Here is a 19,275-nt window from a genome sequence, read left to right as displayed (position 1 = left end):
CAAGAACAGTCAACTTCAACTGGGCATCAGTTTATACCATTTTCTTTTATTTATCGGAATGAAAATGTAACCAGAACAACACACAGAACCATTAAGACCAGTAAAAGGTGGCAGAAAAACACCCCCTTTGCCGACTTAAAACCCAAAAAAGTCCCAACTTTCCCCAGCTCAAATACTTTGTCAGAGCAGCATTGGCCCCAAATGAAGTCCAGACGACAATACTCCCAACATCTATTGTGGAAATTAACTCAAGGAATGTAACTAAGTTGAGAACATCATGAAAACATACAAGACAACTTCCATAAAAGGGCCATGGAAAATGTAGGCACTGGTATGGAGCATCTGTCCCTGCAGAGGTGAGGGTTCATGCTGAAGCACCCGTAAAATTGGACAAAGATTTCGCAAATACTGCAACACATGAGAACACAACAAATGGGTGTGCGTGTAACAAAAGGGGAACGGAAGCACATCTCGGGAAGGAAGAGGCGGAAGTGCTTGACGTAAACTAGGTTTTCACCCGACAAGTGACACGGTCTCGATAATTCGTTGCCATCGAAGCGTGAGCCCCGTAAAGAGGACACGCCTCCCTCGCAACTCGGGCCTCTTCCACTAAGACCGATCAGATTGTCCGCGGGTTATACTCCGGCAGCTTTTGCACTTTCTCCTGCTCGGCCGGCGTGTCCTGCCTGGCGATGATCATGGAGTGCGCGTAACCCATCACCACCTGACAAAAGAAAACATTCCAGCCATCTTAAATTGGCCGCTTTCCCGGGCACAAATAAGCGATATCTGAGCGCACGACTCAAGCGAAGTTTGCGCTCCCGACGGCCATCGTGTTGTGCGTGCGCCGAACCTTTAACTTATAGAACTCGTGCCCACCATACATACGATGCCAGTCATTCAGTGCACCTGTTCAATATAAATGCCATCCAGGGTCTTGACTTCCTGGGGGGTGGTGGAGGATTTCGGCTTGTTGTCTCCATAACCCTACGCAAATCAAACAAACACATTTGGCACCAATTGTGGCCCACAAGTGATGATGATGATGATGAAGCACTTTCTCTTACCAGCTCTCCAAAAGTGGGTGAAGGACCCCAGCTGATGGTGCTCTCGTTTGCAGCAATGATGATGCTGCTCTTCCTGTTTCACGCACGCACACACACAACACGAGTCACTTCTCTCGAGTTGAGCACAGAGTTTGTCAAGCGTCAAGCGCAAGAACCTACCCGCACGCCAGACTGCGGACTTCCCAGCCACACAGATCCTGCACAGCTTTGGGGTACATCGTCGACTCCCTGGAAGTGTTGGTCACCCCCCAGAAGAAGAGACTCCCTGCAAACGCAAACATCAAAGTTGAAAGGTGAAACCTCAGGGCTGGGCGATTATGGGGAAAATGATAATCACGTTTATTTTGATTGAGATTGAAATCACGATGATCACAGCCTTATGCCCATTCATCCCTTCATGTTGAACACTATTCTTTTTGTCAAGTATAACATAACCATAGAAATATCACATTACGTTCAAGTCTTACATTTTCATCATTTTCAAAATTAAGCATTACATTACCTTCTTTATCATATTTATCATGTGGAAATGTATGTTGGTATGACCACCCAAAAAAAAAAACATGTATACATTTGTATCCTTGAATTTTGAGAAAAACTAAATTCTGTCAACCCTTAAACTCAAAAAAGTTAAAAAAAAAAAAAAAAAAAGTAAAATAAATGTTCCTGCGCATTTCGGCCTCTTAGGGGCAGTGTGGTGCCGTGCATCCATGGTGTACATGCTTACAACGAGAACAGAAGAAAGTTGCCATTGAATTGTATTAAAATAACTAATTTTTCACAAATTGGGAAAAATGTGTGCCTTTGAGTAGTGTTATCTTAGGCATATGTTCCACAACATTTGTGTGTGAATATTCATTGATGCTAACTTCCTGTTAGCATTTGAACGTGATCCGCCATGCTCTAGCATTAGCACTAGGCTAACAATGTTTCAAAAACGAAGCATGTTTTGTATTTTAATACACACTGTATGTAATTCTTATTATCGTGTGTTTAATTTCAGTTAACTCCAACTGGACTGTCATTTTAACAGGTTAAAGGTCACTTGGGGACAGCAGAATGACACTGATTCGCTTTGGGCTTGCTACAATATGGTGCATTCAGGGTACTTTCACAACGTAGGGAACTTGTGAACGCGCAGCAGCGTTCTGCGCAGTTTTTATTCGATCATTACGTTTTAATGATCGAGAAAAGCCAAAACCTAAATCAGGATAACATTTCGGTAAATCGTGCCGCCGTATGAAACGTGCGTCTTACCGCTCTCGCTGACGGCAAAGGAGCACTGGTATCCCGTATGGATGTGACTTGCTCCTCGACCGGGGAAGTCGAAGAGTTTCACCATGCGAGGAACAAGCTCATCCTTCTGCTCGGTGTGTCCCAGACGCCCGTAACCGCCGAACCCCCAGCTGAATACTCGCTTCTGGGAGTCCAACACCAGCTGCGCACACACGACAGCCAACGCACACGCGCTTCAATACGGGAACGGCACAAGAAGTGCCTCCGTCGGTTGTGACTTCTCACCGTGTGGTTGGCTCCGCAGGCCACGTCTCGGACCACCACGTTGGGCACGGGCGTGACCTGGCCGTCTTTGGACTTTTCGATGAAGATGGCGACGCGGCGAGGGATGAGCTCGCAGTCGTACTCGATGCGCTGGGCACGAGCTATGAACTTGCCGTCGCTGTTGTGTCCTGCGGTGAAAGAGACTCAACGACAAGAAATGTACTCGAGTGTGGAGGTCGGCGCCACCAGAAGTGGCCCAATGAGGAGATGCGAGGATTGCGAAGGTCGTCTGTCATTTCAAACGTGGGCTCACGTGCGTTCATCTTACCGAGCTGTCCGTACTCGGGGCAGCCAAAGGAGTAGAGGTTCCCTTTGCAGTCCACCACCATGCTGAACTCGGCCCCGCACGACACCTTGACCAAGGGCTGGCCATTGTAGGTAATCTGGGCACCCAAAGCACACCAAGGTTGGACTTTCCGGCCAGGACTGGATATGGATGGGGTATTGTGGTTTGGAGTTGCCACTTACGGGTGCCGGGCTGAGGACGGCGTCGGTCTGGCTGCCTTGGCCAAGCTGACCCAGCTTGTTTTCGCCAAACGAGTGCACAATGCCGTCCTCTAAAGAATCGTCAACAAAAGCATAAGAATCATTATAAGCACTTGACTCGTCGTTTCAAAGATGCATACCTGTTAGTGCCAACGTGTGATTACGCCCGCAGGCCGCAGTGACAACCACAACATCCGCCAGGTCTTCAATCAACTTGGGAGCGTCCAAACGTTTGGTGTCTCCGTGGCCCAGCTGACCTTTGTCATTACGACCTGACCAAATAATCATTTGATCTGTATTCAAATTGATCCAAAGGGGACATTTCCAAAAACTCAAAATGTGGATTTTGTGACTGACCCCAGCTCCAGAGTTTGCCATCGGTGGTGATGAGAAGGCTGTGAGCCGCACACGAGCCCGAAATCACGCAGCTGACCAGGACGTCGTTTAAACAGCCGTAACGGTGCGGACTCCACAAATTCTGGCCCAGGTTGCGGAAAGCCGCTAAAAGAAAAAAAAAATTAATATTGCATGTTAACATTTAGATTCTCATTTTGAGTCCTTTAAATCCCCAGCGGAAACCTTGTATCGAGTCCAGCAAGTCTTCTAAAAATATCCTTCAGGTGGGGGGTTGTCAAACCTTTTGGGTCCGGGAAACCTTTACGGGCGGCCATTTTGCCACTCTACTGAAAATGACATCACGGTGCCTAAGGGCTCAGCGTGCAAATGTCACACGCTCAAACCCAGCAAACAGCTGTACTTAATTTTAGGGTTATTGTAAAAAGGTTACGGTTTTATACTGGTATGATGAGTAAGATTTAAATGTTACTTAGAATAATGACCATACAGTTATTCAATTTTGATCCACTGCCTCTGTATTAAATGCACGTTTATAAGAAGTATTCTTCTATCACTTTTAAATAATAATAAATGTTAAACAAATAAAAAATAATGGAAAAAAAAAAGAAAAAGAAAAAAGGAAAGAAAGGAAGACTCTGTAGATTCTCAGACCTGGGGCCGGTATGCAAAAGTTGAAAAAGGGCAGCTCAATCTTGATCATATTGACAATTCCCTGACCTTGACTTGCAGCTGTTCCCTTTAAAAAACACTCAAACGTCTTCACATTGTGTTTGTCACAAAACGCAATCTGTTTAGTGCAACTTATATAACCGACTATAGCGAACGCAAGCATCGTCTATTTGAATGATCTGTGCTACATGAGGTGAATATAACACACTACTCAAAACACACACACATAATAATATAAGTTAAAAATATATATATATTACCTGCATGATGGCAGGCAAATTTTCTGGTGGAAGATGAGTAGTAATACTAAAAAAATAAAAGCTAAAAGCTATCATTTGACATACATGCACGTGCACGCATGTACAGCAGGTGCAGCATATGAAACCTCCTAACATGCTCTTTGTCTTAACAGCTGCTGCAAATTAAGCCATACCCCCCCCCAAAAAAAAATCCCAAATCCCTTTGCAACAAAGCACATTTATCAGCATGTGCCTGCAAATGCATCAATAAGAGCTCAGCGGGGGGGGGGGGGATTGTCCACCATATGCATACATATGAATAGACATTAGCGTCACAATCATTTAATGGCCACTCACTGGTTCAGCACAAGCTCACAGTATGTTCCATGTACAATCAAAATATGCAAATCTTGACATTTTAGTCTCCAATCCTGAACTATTACAGTCCGTCCGCTTTCATGTTGTGCTTCCATGGGAGATATGTGCCACCACAGAAGCAAATGGGAGTGGAAGATGGGAATTTTGATCATTCCTCTTTTGCGCACCAGAGTACAGTAATTTGTGCACTTTAAGCTGCTACTTTTTTCACTTGCATTCGACCCTGCAGCTAAAGGTGCAGCGTATCCGTCAGATCACAAGGGGGCGCACTACAAAGGAAGCGCAAGAGCGTCGGGCAGAGCGAAACAAACCAAGTGAGCCCAAATACAGCAAAAGAGACAGAATGAGAGCGAGACCATTTGTGCCCTCATTATGGAAAAGAAAGCAGCGGGAACCCAGCGCAGGTAACATTAAAACACCTACGGCTTACATGTGTAACAAACTCGAATATTCCCCAAATTTAGCTAGCGCGGCTTAATAGTCCAGAAATGACTGTAGCTCAGTACTGGGGAGATGAAGTCAACCAGGGAATTTCCCGGCTTCTACATTGTACCAGAGGCGGAACGCCACCCGTCGAGGCCAAAAGTGTCAAGTTTAACACCAATTACTTTTTTTTTTTTTGCACGCTTCTTTGTGACTGATCTCACCACATATCAATGTTAACATTTACACCATTTTCCTGATGGCCGCAGGTCAAGACTGCTTCCAAGACCGAAGTGCCGTGCTGTGACACGCAGTCCATAAACTCACTCAAAGACCTGGAGATGCTGGGGAAACGCATGCTTTCCGTCCCAATAGAGACAGGGTCCAAGTTTGGTTGCGGCCAATTGCGTTTGGTTGTGTTCATCCTGTTCAGTACGGCCAACTAGGCTTCTCATCTGGACTGTGGCTTGTGTGGCTAATTTCTTCACCAAAGTCTGGCCCGGCCCGTTACATTCGCCCAACTCGTCACACTTCCGTTCCGTTTTGTCCACGGTGACCTGAAAATGGATTACCTTTGCCACCGGAAATATACTGTAACGTATCGTAAATGTAGCATTCACAGGTTTAACAGTATAAATCCCTGCTCTACTCTTTCAGCAACACTTTGTGTCAATGTAGTGTGAAAGATTGTTTTTCTAATGTTATTGTGTGGAGTCTAACATGAATGAAAATTCCTTTTTGCGGCTGCCAAGATCTCTCTGCGCTTATGTACATTGTTTGTTTGTTTTTCCACCATTGTGAGGCTAAAGGTTATCTTATGTTTGCTAAACAAAATATAAGTGGTTAAGTAACACATTATTGACATTGCTGATTTTAAACACATCATGGTTTCACAGCATAGAATATCAAATATTCTACCTTGTTGTTTGGGGACCTCTTTTCTTCCAATCAAATCCCAATTCGTTGCTCCAAATATGACTAGCTGCCCTTTAACCTTTGGGCATTCAAGTTTCTGTGGAAAGGAAATGCAAACGGAGAATCACTCTGATAAATAAGATGCAGTATAACTATTTTCTTTCACACACAAAAAAAGACTTTCACAGACTCACAATTTTCTCTTTGACATCATCCGCCACAGTGACGGGTTGCAGGCTGGACTTTATGGAGGGCTTCCCCGGCTTCTTGTTGTTTTCCTGTTCGTAGTCAAACTCGTCGTCGCTGCTAAAGTCTCGCTCTTTCCTTTTGCCCGTGGCTCTCTTCTTCTTCAGGGATCCATTTCCAGACACGTCTGTAACCTTCTTGCGTGGCATTTTCAGTCAAAAGAGCTACAAAGGGTGAATTAAGTGGTGAGCCACTTTTCTGCAATTCAGTAACTTTAGAACAGGACTCAGTACATCGTACAAGGGCTCCATAGTATTGTACAGGATTTCAAGATTAGGAATGGCGCGCTCAATTACTGCCACACGCACTTCTTTTTTCCCCTCTTGTCTGTTTTATATTAATGGCTTCCGAATAGGGCTGGGCGATATTGCCCCAAAAATAAAATCTAGATTTTTGCACTCATTTAGGACGATTACGGTTTTAATTGGTTTTAATCTAATAAACCCAACAAACATTTATTTAAAGGTTTCATTTATTCAAAAATAATTCCTGTGCAAAAATGTTCAGACAACAATAATGTATACTAATTCTAAATTAGTTTTAACATAAATGTAACATTCTTTGTTTGTTCTTAAACGGCACGATTGAGTAGTTGAGTAAATTGAGCGTTCTGCCACATGTGCAAAATTACAACTAACAAAAACATTTGAATGTAAGAACATAAGAGCAACAGCTTTTAATAATCCAGAAGACACAATTCGATTTCACGATTTAGCAAATTTTCAATTATTGCCACTTTCTTTGTCTATATTGCTTCAAGAGTGTTATTTGTGCAAATATTTGCCGTAGCCTAATTATGACATTTCAAAGTTATGAACGACATGCAGTGAACTAGATTGCACCGAGACAAATACTTGTGGCCACAGTTTTGCCATTTGAGTATTATGTATTTATGGCCTGAAGTGTTTTTTTTTAGACTATTACTACTGTAATTATGTCAACAGTACTCAGCATGTTTGTGAGAGTTCAACACGTGCCGACTTAGTTTACGTCGCCACGTAAGAAGTGATCGTAAAGCGAGGACAAAATGTATTATGCAAGTAAACTAATACTACTAATCATGACAGAAATTGTAGCCGTGCTCCAAACTTTTCTTTCGACGCTCTCGAGTATATTAATCACTGACAAGGATGAAATGTCACATTTCATTGTGTAACTGTAAACTAAGTCCTTCCAAAAACTACGGTTAGAAGCCGTCAAGCAGATTACAGTAGAAGACTCAGTTTGCATATTTCGACATTTTGGTAGACATGCGTAAAGAAGTGTCCGGGAGAGTTGGTACTTTTACAGACTTTACTTAGTAGTAGTCTCTTTCCTAGGCTACTTACCCAGAAACCCGTTAAAACAGCTCACCTGATTAACAAGGCCAGTAAAGTGTGTTCTGTACTACGTATTTTAAAAGCACATCGCCACGAAATGAAACAAAGCAATAGCGCGTGTGTCTGCGACGTAGCCGCTAGCTCCCCGAAGCTAAACGCACTGACGCTTCTTTGTTCGCTTGGAGATTGGCTAGCAAGCTAACCGAGCCGCCAATTCGTCAACTTTTATCCGGAGCCTCGATATAAGGCTAAAGTTTGAGCTTCATACAAACTGAACAACTTCTTTCTGTCACCTCACTAAACTACGCGTGAACATTTTGGTGTAATTAAGCTAACGTTACCTCCGCGTTAAGCTAACGCATACTTAATAAAGACATGTACGTAAAACAATACCGCGACAAGAGGTGGGGGAAAAAAACTTTACAAACATTTTCAAGACGATGTAGTTTGCCGGTGGAGAGGAAATGGATACGTGTAGTTTCTCGAGAAAGGTTACTTGTAATTTTCAGAGTGGAAAATAAATCATGTACCAGCGATTTCCTGATTCAGCAGCTCTCCGTCCGTGTCCGCTTTGATTGATGTGAACAAAAGACGCTAGAGTCTGCTTCCGCATCACGTGGTCGCTTGCCCACACTCGCCATCATAAACACTACTGTAACGCCATCAGTTCTCTAGTCTGCACACGTTCGAGGAGGGGAGGGGGATTCACGCACGTCATCGTCACTCTATCTATCTATCTATCTATCTATCTATCTATCTATCTATCTATCTATCTATCTATCTATCTATCTATCTATCTATCTATCTATCTATCTATCTATCTAGTCAAAATGGCACAACACAAGTGTAGAAGTACAGATGTTTGAGTAAAAAAAAAAAAACTGGCAAAAAGTATTGATTCAACTCCTTTACTTGAATGAAAGCTAAAAAAGCACAGTCTCTGAAATGTACTAAAATGATTTTTACACTGTCAATTATAAATGTGTTAACATGAGCCAGAAGAGATGGCTCGGGCATCTGATTAGGATGTGTCCTGGACACCTTCCTGTTGAGGCGTTTTGGGCATGCCCAAAGGGCAGAAAACACCAGACGACTCAGCACATGCTGGAAAGACTTATCATTCCTACTGGCTGGCTTGGGAACGGCTCAGGATCCCCCAGAAGAGTTGGACGAAGTGGCTGGGGAGATGGAAGTCTGGGCATTCGTACTAAAGCTACTGCCCCGTGACCCGACCTAATTATTTATTATACTAGTGTGTATCAACACAAGAATGACAAATATTTTCTTGATTCGTTTTTCGCACTGAAGACAGTGGACTGGTACCATTCATTTTGCCATCCAGAGAATGTCTTCACTCCATTCCATCATGTTTAACCTATATTTAATTGAATACAAGACAAGATATTTAACTCATTCACTGCCATTGACGGCTATAGATGTCAAAGATTAATTTGAATTATTTCTATTAGTTTAACTTTTTTTTCCCACTTTTGTTAAGAGTATGAAAATCTAGAAAAAAATATTGTACATTTAGAACAGATATAAAAAATTTGATTGATCGTGAGTTAACTATTGAAGTCATGCGATTAATTACAATTTAAAAAAATTAATCGCCTGACGCCCCTAATTTTTAATAATCTTTTATTTTTTTAAGAAAAAAAAGATTTAAAAAATGTCTAGGTTTTCATACTCTTGTTAACAAAAGTGGGGAAAAAATGTTCAACTAATAGAAATAGTTTAAATAAATTTTTGACGTCTATAGGCGTCAATGGCAGTGAATGAGTTAATATTAAAAATTATAAACTTAATTGTTTTTAGCAAATAATCATTAACTTAAAACGTTATGGCTGCAACACGTACCAAAAAAACTGACACAAGTGGCAAAAAAGACTGAGAAAGTGGATGAATGGTAATCAAACACCTATTTGGAACATCAGGAATGGGAAAGAATTCCACCTACAAAGCTTCAACAATTAGTGTTTTTCGTTCTCAAGAATGTTTTTCAAAGAAAAGATGATGTAAGTAACACAGCGGTAAACTTGACCTTGTCCCATGTTAATTACACCAACTGATAGAGTAAACGAATAGATTGCACACAAAGTGTTAAACCAGGGGCCCTTTATTTGCATTTGCTCACGTTAAAGCATTTGACAAAACCTCCATTATGTCACAATAAGCCCCTCAAGTAGTCAAATTCACCTTTTAGCAAAATCTCATGTGACACCGAACTAAAACCTCAAGTCCTGCCGCTTCAATGACTTTTCAAAAACTCGGCTTGGAAGTTAGACAGTTGTTTACGAGGAAGTCATAGTTGCATCAAAGAGGAGCAAACGGTGATGCTACTGAAATGTCACAACTGTCAGTTTGTAGTTGTTCATGGCAGAGAGATAGGGGAAGGCAGCTCAAAGTGAATGGGGTCGGGGCATATCACATACTCAAATGTGTCAGTGCAATTGTTTAGATTCCAACCCTCACACAAAATAATACTCTCAAAAACACACACACCAAAAAGCAGTCCAAAGCTTGTTATATTCACATCTCTCCATACTGTGTTACCGTATTTACATTTGTACCTATTCACAAACATGGTGGAAGACCTGCAGGATATGTACATCTGGTGCTATAAACAGTCAACTAGAGTAACAAATATACACAGATGAAATTAAAAACTCTGTAAAACACGTGTGCTCTGCCTGATATTCGGGCATGTGACTGAAACAAGTTCATGGCTGTCTGAATATCCACATTTTCACCGCGATTCATAAAACATGATCCATTCATCCAATAATCTTCTGCTCCGTTAGCGGCTGACTCTCGACATGATATGAAACACTGCCTGTCCAATATTTGATCACGATTCAAGCAATAAGCAGTCCTCGTTGTTAGTGGCAGGTAGCATGAGCTGTTGCTCATAGTATAGACTCTTGGCATAGTTGATCTCTTGAGAGATTTTCAGAGCCAGGGTTTCGTTCTTCACATGGACCTGTGGATGGATTAGAACATAAATAAGAAGTTAAATCCAAAATACAAATACATAAAATAAATCCTGTTGCCACTGAAGCTCAGTGTTGTCACAGTATAAAGTCTTACCATGGGCTTCTGGTGGGAGGGGCCAGGGATGGCCACACCACTACTGGTGCTTTCAGCCTTTTTGGTGAGCTGCACATAGACTTTCCCATGATCTTTAGACACCAGACTGTGGTAGAGGTCGTCATACTTGATCTCCAGGAAAATAGCCTCGCGGTCCACGTGGTCTCCAGGCTTCAGGAAGTAGACCACTTTGGAGGAGATGAGCACGCTGTAGCTGTCGATGGGCTCTACTGCGATGAAGCTGTCGGCGGTCAGGAAACAAAAGTGTGTGAGGGGATGCGACCGGCGGTGTGTTAACGCCATCGTGTATGCAAGCCCGGTGATTGGTGAAGACAACTGACTTACAACTCGGACTGAATGTTATCTGTAAGGTGGAAGAGCTGCTCCTGGCCATCAGCCTGCAAAGCTGAGTAGCGAGGCAGAAGACCCTGAGGACCTTTGCAGCAGCGAGGTTTCCTGACACGCAACACACTTAGCCTGCAAAACATAGGATGACAACTTGAAAATGGGAACATAGTTGGCCGTTTGTCAAAGGCGAGAAGGAATGTCATCTAAGATGTGTGCAAGGTCAAGCAAATTGTTGTGTCCTCCGGCTCCTTTCATTATGAATCTCTGGAACTGTATGAATAAACTGTAGTGAACATAGCGCAGGTAACGTAAGCGGTGGCGCCCACCTGTGGTTGCTGAGACTCGCCATGTCCCGGACCGTCTGTGCCGTCTCAGAAGCAAAGTCCAGCGCTCCAGCCACCGGTTTGGTCACGGTGCCGACAAGACCTTTACCCAGGCCAGAGAAAAAGCCGCTGACTCCACCCTCCGTCTTCACCCCCTCCACAGTTGACGTTATGATACTCGTCATGCCACCTATGATACCTGAGAGATCATAGGAAATCACTGAGACAGATGCCTTTCTTTCGCGCCACTTGTATGCTTTTTAAATTCTTCGGCAAATTATCTCACACCCTGGAAGGGATTCTCTACGGAAGAGGATGAGGGCCAGCAAATAAATAAAAAAAATTTGGGGCAGGACTCTCACTTTATTCTCAGAATTCTGACTTTAATCTCAGAATGTGAGAATTCTGACTTTAATCTCAGTATTCTGACTTTAAAGTGAAAATTCTGACTTTATTTTCAGAATTCTCACTTTAAAGTCAGAATTCTCACTTTATTTTCAGAATTCTCACTTTAAAGTCAGAATTCTCACTTTATTTTTAGAATTCTGACTTTAAAGTAAGAATTCTAAAAATAAAGTGAGAATTCTGAGATTAAAAGTAAGAATTCTGATTTTAAAGTAAAAATTCTGAGAATAAATAATAATATCCTGCCAACCTTTTTCTCTCTCTCTTCACTGGCCCTTATCCTCTTCCGTAATTCTCTGCCTTAAAAGACATCTTGATGGGAAAAGCTGGTGAGCAAGCATGTCAATTAAACATAATAAGATTCATGCTTCCATTTTAAAATTATTTACTCCTATTAAAATTGTTAAATTGTAGTAATAATTTTTTAAAGTCCTTGTTGATTTTTCATTGCTATTTTGCTTTTCCTTTTGAAGTACAATTATAGTGAAATCCATTTTAAAATCTGATTATCAAGCACCAATCTGGAGGAGGTCTTGTGTCCTAGTGACTCTGCCTCAAGATTAAAAGATTTAAAAAGGAAGTCAACCCCAAGCATTTTACAATATTATATTCTATGCAGAACCACTAGTCTAAACATGTCATTCTAATTAATATTGTGTTTGTGGAATATGAATTAAGCAGCAAAATCCGCCCATTTTTATCCATCTCAGGGGGCGGCCATTTTGCCACTTGTTGTTGACTAAAAGGGACATCAAACCTGAACTTTGAGCAACTGTGATGTTTTCAGTTGAGAGCAAGTGGCAAAATGGCCACTACCTGATATGGATAAAAACGTGGATTTTGCTGCTTAATTCATATTCCACAAACGCAATATGAATTACAATGCTGAATTTAGATCACACAACATATTACTGTAATGAAAATTTGGGGTTGATTTTCACTTTTCCGTCAAATTTAACGTACTGTAAACTGGTGTTTTGAGGTGAATTCAGACAATATCATGAGTAAATGCAACAGTGAGAACTATTTGCAGGTGTACCATGAGCTAGTCCATGGATGCCTGCGACCAAGTGCTCGCCACTGGTGGCTCCGTGATATCTGATGTACTCTCGCTCCGTCTGGTGCCGGTTGTCCATGGTTTTCCCCAGCCCGTCAGATAAAGTGCCTGCAAACTGATTGATACGTATGGGGCCACTGTTACTGATGCATTTATTTTTTAATAATAACAGTAATTCATGACATTTGGAAGCACCTTTCAAGACCCTCAAGGACGATGTACAACAGTTAAAAACTACATTTAAAATGATTATTATTTACAGATTAAATATAATTATGACTAAAAACTTTAACTTTGATCATTGAGTAAGAGACAGACGACGTAACAACATATAAATCGCCCGACAGCAATGTGATAAAACTGTAAAAAAAAACAAAAAACGGAATGAATATGTACCTTGGCAGCAGAGTTGGACACGCCGTGTGTCACATTACGGATGAGGCCGCCCACGTTGCCATACTTGATGAGCTCTGATACGCCTTCAGAGAAATCATTGAAAAGTCCGATTGGATTTCCGAGGAAGTCCACAGAGCCCAGGATCTGAGCTGCCTGGCTGATCAGCTCCTTTAGATAAAAAAGAAAAGAAAAATTTATATATAGTTTGAACTGCATAGTCTGAGAAAGAAGTGTCTACTGTTTTTATTTCCTAATGTAGTGAATTAAACAATTAAATAATGATTTGCTGTGTAGTTCTCCACCCCTGTAACAGAGGAGAATCTCCAATACCTCTCTGAAATGCTTGAGAATATCATTGATGATGATCTCCTGAGTCTCATAGGGGTGCACTCGAGTGAACGGGTACATGTTGACAACAGCATCCTCAAAGCGAACCAGTGGAAATCCCAAGGTACCTTTCAAAGCCTGGCATGAAAAAAAAAAAGATGATATTTTGAGTATAAACTTGGTGTATCCTACAAAAGAGAATAAATCCAGATGAGTTACGGGGTACTGTAAATCTGTCCGTCATGGAATGTTGCTGCAATGAAAACAACCCTCAAGCCACATTTTGGGTTAAGTGATGGAGTCATTACCAAACCACACACAAAAACAAACATTTGTCCTTCTTAAAGTTGCATCATTTATTAGAAATAGCAGCAGAGATTTTCGAGAGGTTAACAAAAAAAAGCACTTACCTTCAGATCAGCAGGCAGTTTATGAGAAGTGAGGACACTGAGCTTGACCTGAGGCAGGCTGATCTTCAGGTTCTCAAAGTAGTAGCGTTTGGGAGCTCCTGCATCCTGATTGGGCCTCTCATGAAGGTTTTCATCCAATTTCTCCAGTTCTACATCAATTACACAATACATTTTACAATAGAATGTTTAACACAAGATGGGACTATGAGCACTACTGTTGTCTTTTGCTGCTCCAATTTCATTTTCCAGGCATGGAAAAAAGCCTTCAAAAAGATGGTATCAATGAGATTTCTTTGGATTAATGAAACAATATAAATATAAGAGTCATATTATTTTCAATTGTTGATGCATCACCATCAATTTTTGAGAGAGACTAATGAAATTTTACAGTTCACCGACCTGCTTCTGTCTGCCCGTAACCAAAAAAGCTGAGCAGCTTGAGCAATAACTTCTCTTCAATGATGACTGAGAAGCGCCCAGTTGTCACCATGAGGTGCTGCAGACACATCAATGTTACATCATCAATAATCCAAAAAGAAAGGCTACGTTCACACTGCTGGTCAATTATTTCATGCATTATAAACTGTACAATTTCACACATAAAAAAAAAATCTAATCTGACCCATGCTTTATGTGGATAGTGATGTCAAAATTAATCAATTCATTAATAACTAATTGATTCTAAAAGTATTCAACAACATCCAAAAATCTGATTTGGGCTTCATGTGCCGCAGTGTGAACATAGCCATCGTATCTGTGTGGCATGTGAGAAGTGTGATAATGACACGATAATGTGTCTGATACTGACCTTGAAGATATCGGTGAGCATTAGACTGCTCGGAACTTTGACCGAGTTCACCTGCAAGGCTGGACCGCTGTCGCTCACACTGCTATCAGCGCAGCTCTGAGTCACACAGAGCATCACAGGCTGTGTGGTTCCGAGAAGCTGGTTGTCCACCTGATCACCAGAAGAAAAACACAATTACATTTTTTTATATATATTTTTTTGAATTCATGACAAAATGCTTCATATTAACTCATTCACTGCCATTGACGGCTATAGACGTAAAAAATGCATTTGAACTATTTGTATTAGTTTAACATGTTTTCCACTTTTGTTAAACAAGAGTATGAAAACCTAGAAATGTTTTCATTGTACATTTAGAACAGATATAAAATTTGTGATTAATCGTGAGTTAACTAGTGAAGTCCTGCAATTAATTAGGAGTAAAAATTTTAATCGCCTGATGCCCCTAATTTTTAATATTCTTCTCTTTTCTTTTTTAATCTTTTCTTTTATCAAAAAAATAACTAGTGAAGTCATGCAATTGATTACAATAAAAAAAATTAATCGCCTGACGCCCCTAAAGTTTAATATTTTCTATTATTTTTTTAATCTTTTTTTTCTCTCTTCTATTAACTAGTGAAGTAATTCGATTAATTACAATTAAAAAATTATGTTAAACTAATAGAAATAGTTCAAATGAATTTTTGACGTCTATAGCCGTCAATGGCAGTGAATGAGTTAACTGGGAGAGTGGTGGATATCATGGGACTGTGGCTGTTTTCACAAAGTTAAATCGAGTCAATTAGACTTGTTCTTGATTTTGTACAACACAATGACTATATATTCAGTCTGTGTAGTGTACTTGCATCATATAAGCGATCAGGATCTCACCTGAATGTTGTGAATGCTCAATTCCAACACCTCATTGGCAGCGGTACGAGTGAAGTGGACATCAATTCCGGACAGTGTGGCGAACACAAGCTCTTCTGGAACCTTGTTGACCAAAGACATGCCAATACCCTCCTCCAAGTTCACTAAGACCTGGAAGGAATGATGACACAGGATGTCAGGAATAAATTAATGAGCGAGACATATGTCATAATGATATATCATTACATAATACAGACGTAATGTATGATTTGTCAAGTCAATTCTTTATTACTTTTTATTCATTGCACTGTGCGTTCTTGCTGGAAGTGTGATGGCAGGTTGTACAGTTGGATCCATAATTATTTGAATGTATATTTCATAATAATAAAATGTAAAAATAAAATGTAACAGTTCCTCCACCCCTAATTTTTATCTAACAATATTTTATCCACAACTGTAATTAAAGAAATTTCTCTCAAAATCATCTGAGATGTTTTAATTGCGTTTACCTCAAGCTCATGTTCAGGCTCTTTCGTCTTCAAATCCTCTTTGCTCTTGTCCGGCTCAGCACTTGGTGACTTGTGGATCATCCTTCTTTGGTTGAAGTCACTGATCTGTTCATGAAGACAGAAAGAAGATGAAACAACAGAAATCTACAGTATACCTGTAATCATCACAAACAGGCAGCTTCGGATAATTTTCCTGTTTATCACGGTTATGATGGTGCTCTGGCAATGTGATCAAACGTTTTGTTGTTTGTAAACAGTTTACATAGGGTCTGGTTCTCACCTGCAGAACACGAGTAGGTCCGTCTGGCAACACTTGAACAGACAATACGCCTGAACCAGGCCTCATCTTCTGGTTGATAAACTGCTGTTCAGGACCAGGCTCCAGAAGCCCAGAATCTGGACCCAAAACCACCTCGGCTCCATCGTACAGGCCTTCGATACCACCCCTTACCTGAAAGGGGAAAACAAATCAAGTCAATAACTGGTTATGACTGTAAGCTTTACATCACATCATTACAAACAGGCTGAAGGTCTGGGTAGGCATCTCGTGACCATTGGTTCATGTACCATCTATCAAATACATATTTTTCTATGGTTGTTGGAACCCATAAGTCAGTTTTGTCCATCTTTTCTGTGGCGTTCCTCAAGGGTCATACTTGGAGCCCATCATTTTCACACTCGACATGCTTCGTCTCAGACATGTCACCATCAAATTTAAAGGAATCTCAAAGGACATGTATTCAGATAGATTTTTATTTTAATGTTGAGAGGGCAGATGACATAAGAGCACTGCATGATTGGCAAGAAAAGGCTGGAGGGCTCAAAACTCACTTTTGTTGAATGCGGCATAAACCTGCCAAACAAATCATGCAAATTACCTTTGCAAGTGACGCAAGCTCTTTGATACTCTTGCGATTTAAGGTTCTAAAAATAAAATTGACTCTCTGAGACGATCAGTGACGTGATGAGCCAAATTACCTTTATACACTCAAAAAAGGTAGCAAAAAGGCTGAAATAAAGAAAGTTCATGAGGGAGCTGGCGAATCAGAGAACTTGTGAAATATTTGTCGTATAATTCTGAGGAGTAAGATCACTACAATGGAAATAATGTATTACTGTGCAATGAAATTGGGGGAAAAAAACATAAACGCTCTAAAAAAAAAAGAAGTTTATATCTCCACCTGTACTACTAGACGGGGAAGGCCACAGGTCAGCATGCACGAGCTGAAATGCCATGTCTGCGTTGTGCTGCGACGAGGGTCTGGTCTTCGTAGCATCAAAGGCTCAAAACTGTTTAATACAACAACAACAAATAGAGAAAGACATCACTTTCCACAGATCTCCATGTCAGACTTCGTTTGCATTTCCCATATAGTTCAAAATTGATGAAAAGAACATTTGAATACTTAATTTGCCACACGACAGATGGCCTTCATTTACAAATCCAACTAAAATAGTGATGTATTAAAGCTGTTATGTAGTGGAAATGAATGTGTTCACACACCAGCAACATTCTCTTTTCATCCATTTTTCTATATTTGGTAAAACAATTCAATAAAAAGGCTGAATAAGTGTTCATCCACCTTATACTAATATTTTGCTGAAATACTTGATCTTGATCTTTAGCTATACTGTAGTTGCATATTGTGCTGACCTGTTGTCACTAACAGCTGCAAGTCCCGCAATGTCCAAAACCAAAGAGGAGTCCATTGGTCGTGGCTGGGCGGGCTTGCTCTGAGGTGGTGAGGAGCCTTCATGACACAGCATACCAGTACCTGTCATCCGCCACAGCTGGGAGCGCTTCCCAGGCTCCTGCCAATGAAGAAATGAAGATTCCGTTGTCATTTTTGGCAGAAAATTAACTTTCATGTCATACTTGGAGCTTCTGAGCCTTTCTATAATCCTGTCTCTGAGCTCTTCAGGAATTTCAAAAAAGAATACCTTCTTTTTCAAGATGACCCTCTGTGTCTTTGTGTCCACATCAAGAACCAGTTCAGCACGGGTGACCAGATGCTTCTTGCCAACAGGCCTTCTGCCACCACTCCTTCAAAGAAAAATAATTCCTGCTTATGTCTTCAACTTTTAACATGGAAACAAATGCTTTGTATAAGAGATCAGTACTGTGAGAATGTATGCGTGGCGGCGATGTAGATGAAATTCTCGTAGTAGAGCTTGTTGTATTCTCTGAAGAAGTTCATGTCAGCTGTGACCTCTGATGAGCCGGCTCCCTTCACAGTCAGAGTCAGGTATGGTGGCAGCGTTTGCTCGTCACAGGCGTAGTCCAGTTCGGAGTCGGCCTTCACCTCAGTGTGCAGCTTGATGTCAACCACCCCATGCTGCCAGAACTGGATAGGAACCTGAAGACATTCAAACAAACTCAATTGCTTACTGTAATTTGTCTTCAAGCTGGATAGCACCACATAACAAAGAGCTTACTTCAGAGATGTTGTGGATACGGAAAGGTGGGGGCAGCTGATCAGTGTCAGTAAAGGAGATCTGGTAGGTGGCCCCCTTGATGGTGATCTCCGTCCGCAAGAAGAAGCAATTCCCCATGGTGTCCCTTTAAAAAGCAAGATTCCATTAAACCACTTTATATATACGGTACACACACAGACAGACAGACACAGTTCTGGGACGCATCGGACCATTGTTTACACCTGTATACATAACACGAATGTGACTTATCAAATTGAATTTCAGGATGAAAACTTACAATGCACTGCCTTTTACAGGTGAACCTAATTTGACCTTATTTTGGAAAGAACTTTGAATGCAACTCCAACTGTCAAACTATAAAAAGTTTCAGTCCAACAACCAAAAGCACTTTTAAAAACTTAACCCCCCCCCCAAAAAAAACATTCTGCATTGTACATTCTTTTAGGAAAGTATCCTTTACTTCTGTACTTTGTTTTAAAGCTGCTCTCTAACAATTTTGGCCAATATATATATATATATATATATATATAAAAAAATATCTTTCCAATAGCTCTTATTTGACCATTTATGACTGAAACTGCTTCCAATTAGAAGATTAACACTTAGCTGTTCACGAAGGGTACTCCTGCAAGCCTCTGGCCAATAGTTTTCAGACTGT

The 19,275-nt window shown here is 41.0% G+C and overlaps 2 protein-coding genes across 7 annotated transcripts in view; both read right to left on the bottom strand.

Moving 5' to 3' along the window:
• Positions 1-26: 26 nt before the first annotated feature.
• Positions 27-8,344, bottom strand: rcc2 (regulator of chromosome condensation 2). Of its 3 annotated transcripts, none has more exons than XM_086068288.1 (13): positions 8,190-8,344; positions 6,289-6,504; positions 6,098-6,191; positions 3,471-3,614; positions 3,254-3,385; positions 3,096-3,184; positions 2,896-3,010; positions 2,589-2,755; positions 2,325-2,505; positions 1,227-1,332; positions 1,068-1,140; positions 910-987; positions 27-724 (listed from the first exon to the last, which is right to left on the bottom strand). In XM_086068288.1, exons 2-13 carry the CDS (start codon positions 6,487-6,489, stop codon positions 620-622), a joined length of 1,485 nt encoding a protein of 494 aa, XP_085924414.1. In that variant the 5' UTR covers positions 6,490-6,504; positions 8,190-8,344; the 3' UTR covers positions 27-619. The 3 variants fall into 3 exon arrangements, with proteins under 3 accessions (XP_085924414.1, XP_085924415.1, XP_085924416.1); XM_086068289.1 differs by having other exon boundaries at positions 8,088-8,253; XM_086068290.1 differs by lacking the exon at positions 8,190-8,344 and adding an exon at positions 7,694-7,851.
• Positions 8,345-9,762: 1,418 nt separating this feature from the next.
• vps13d (vacuolar protein sorting 13 homolog D) overlaps positions 9,763-19,275 on the bottom strand; it is a 41,650-nt gene continuing 32,137 nt past the window's right edge. For all 4 annotated transcript variants that reach the window (XM_086067233.1, XM_086067236.1, XM_086067235.1 and 1 more), the window contains 18 exons: positions 18,618-18,741; positions 18,303-18,538; positions 18,123-18,225; positions 17,836-17,993; positions 17,363-17,471; positions 16,462-16,632; positions 16,182-16,286; positions 15,694-15,843; positions 14,824-14,973; positions 14,415-14,511; positions 14,016-14,164; positions 13,609-13,743; positions 13,279-13,446; positions 12,865-12,997; positions 11,424-11,619; positions 11,095-11,226; positions 10,750-10,990; positions 9,763-10,642 (listed from right to left, as the gene is read on the bottom strand). In XM_086067233.1, coding sequence (XP_085923359.1) covers positions 10,511-10,642; positions 10,750-10,990; positions 11,095-11,226; positions 11,424-11,619; positions 12,865-12,997; positions 13,279-13,446; positions 13,609-13,743; positions 14,016-14,164; positions 14,415-14,511; positions 14,824-14,973; positions 15,694-15,843; positions 16,182-16,286; positions 16,462-16,632; positions 17,363-17,471; positions 17,836-17,993; positions 18,123-18,225; positions 18,303-18,538; positions 18,618-18,741 — 2,689 coding nt within the window. In that variant the 3' untranslated portion in view covers positions 9,763-10,510. The remainder of the gene's footprint in view (positions 10,643-10,749; positions 10,991-11,094; positions 11,227-11,423; positions 11,620-12,864; positions 12,998-13,278; positions 13,447-13,608; positions 13,744-14,015; positions 14,165-14,414; positions 14,512-14,823; positions 14,974-15,693; positions 15,844-16,181; positions 16,287-16,461; positions 16,633-17,362; positions 17,472-17,835; positions 17,994-18,122; positions 18,226-18,302; positions 18,539-18,617; positions 18,742-19,275) is intronic.

The sequence above is a fragment of the Leptonotus elevatus genome, chromosome 2 (assembly GCF_054856555.1).
Source record: "Leptonotus elevatus isolate MCC_2025b chromosome 2, RoL_Lele_1.0, whole genome shotgun sequence".
Taxonomy (NCBI): Eukaryota; Metazoa; Chordata; class Actinopteri; order Syngnathiformes; family Syngnathidae; genus Leptonotus; species Leptonotus elevatus.
This window is presented reverse-complemented; position numbering and strand designations above follow the sequence as displayed.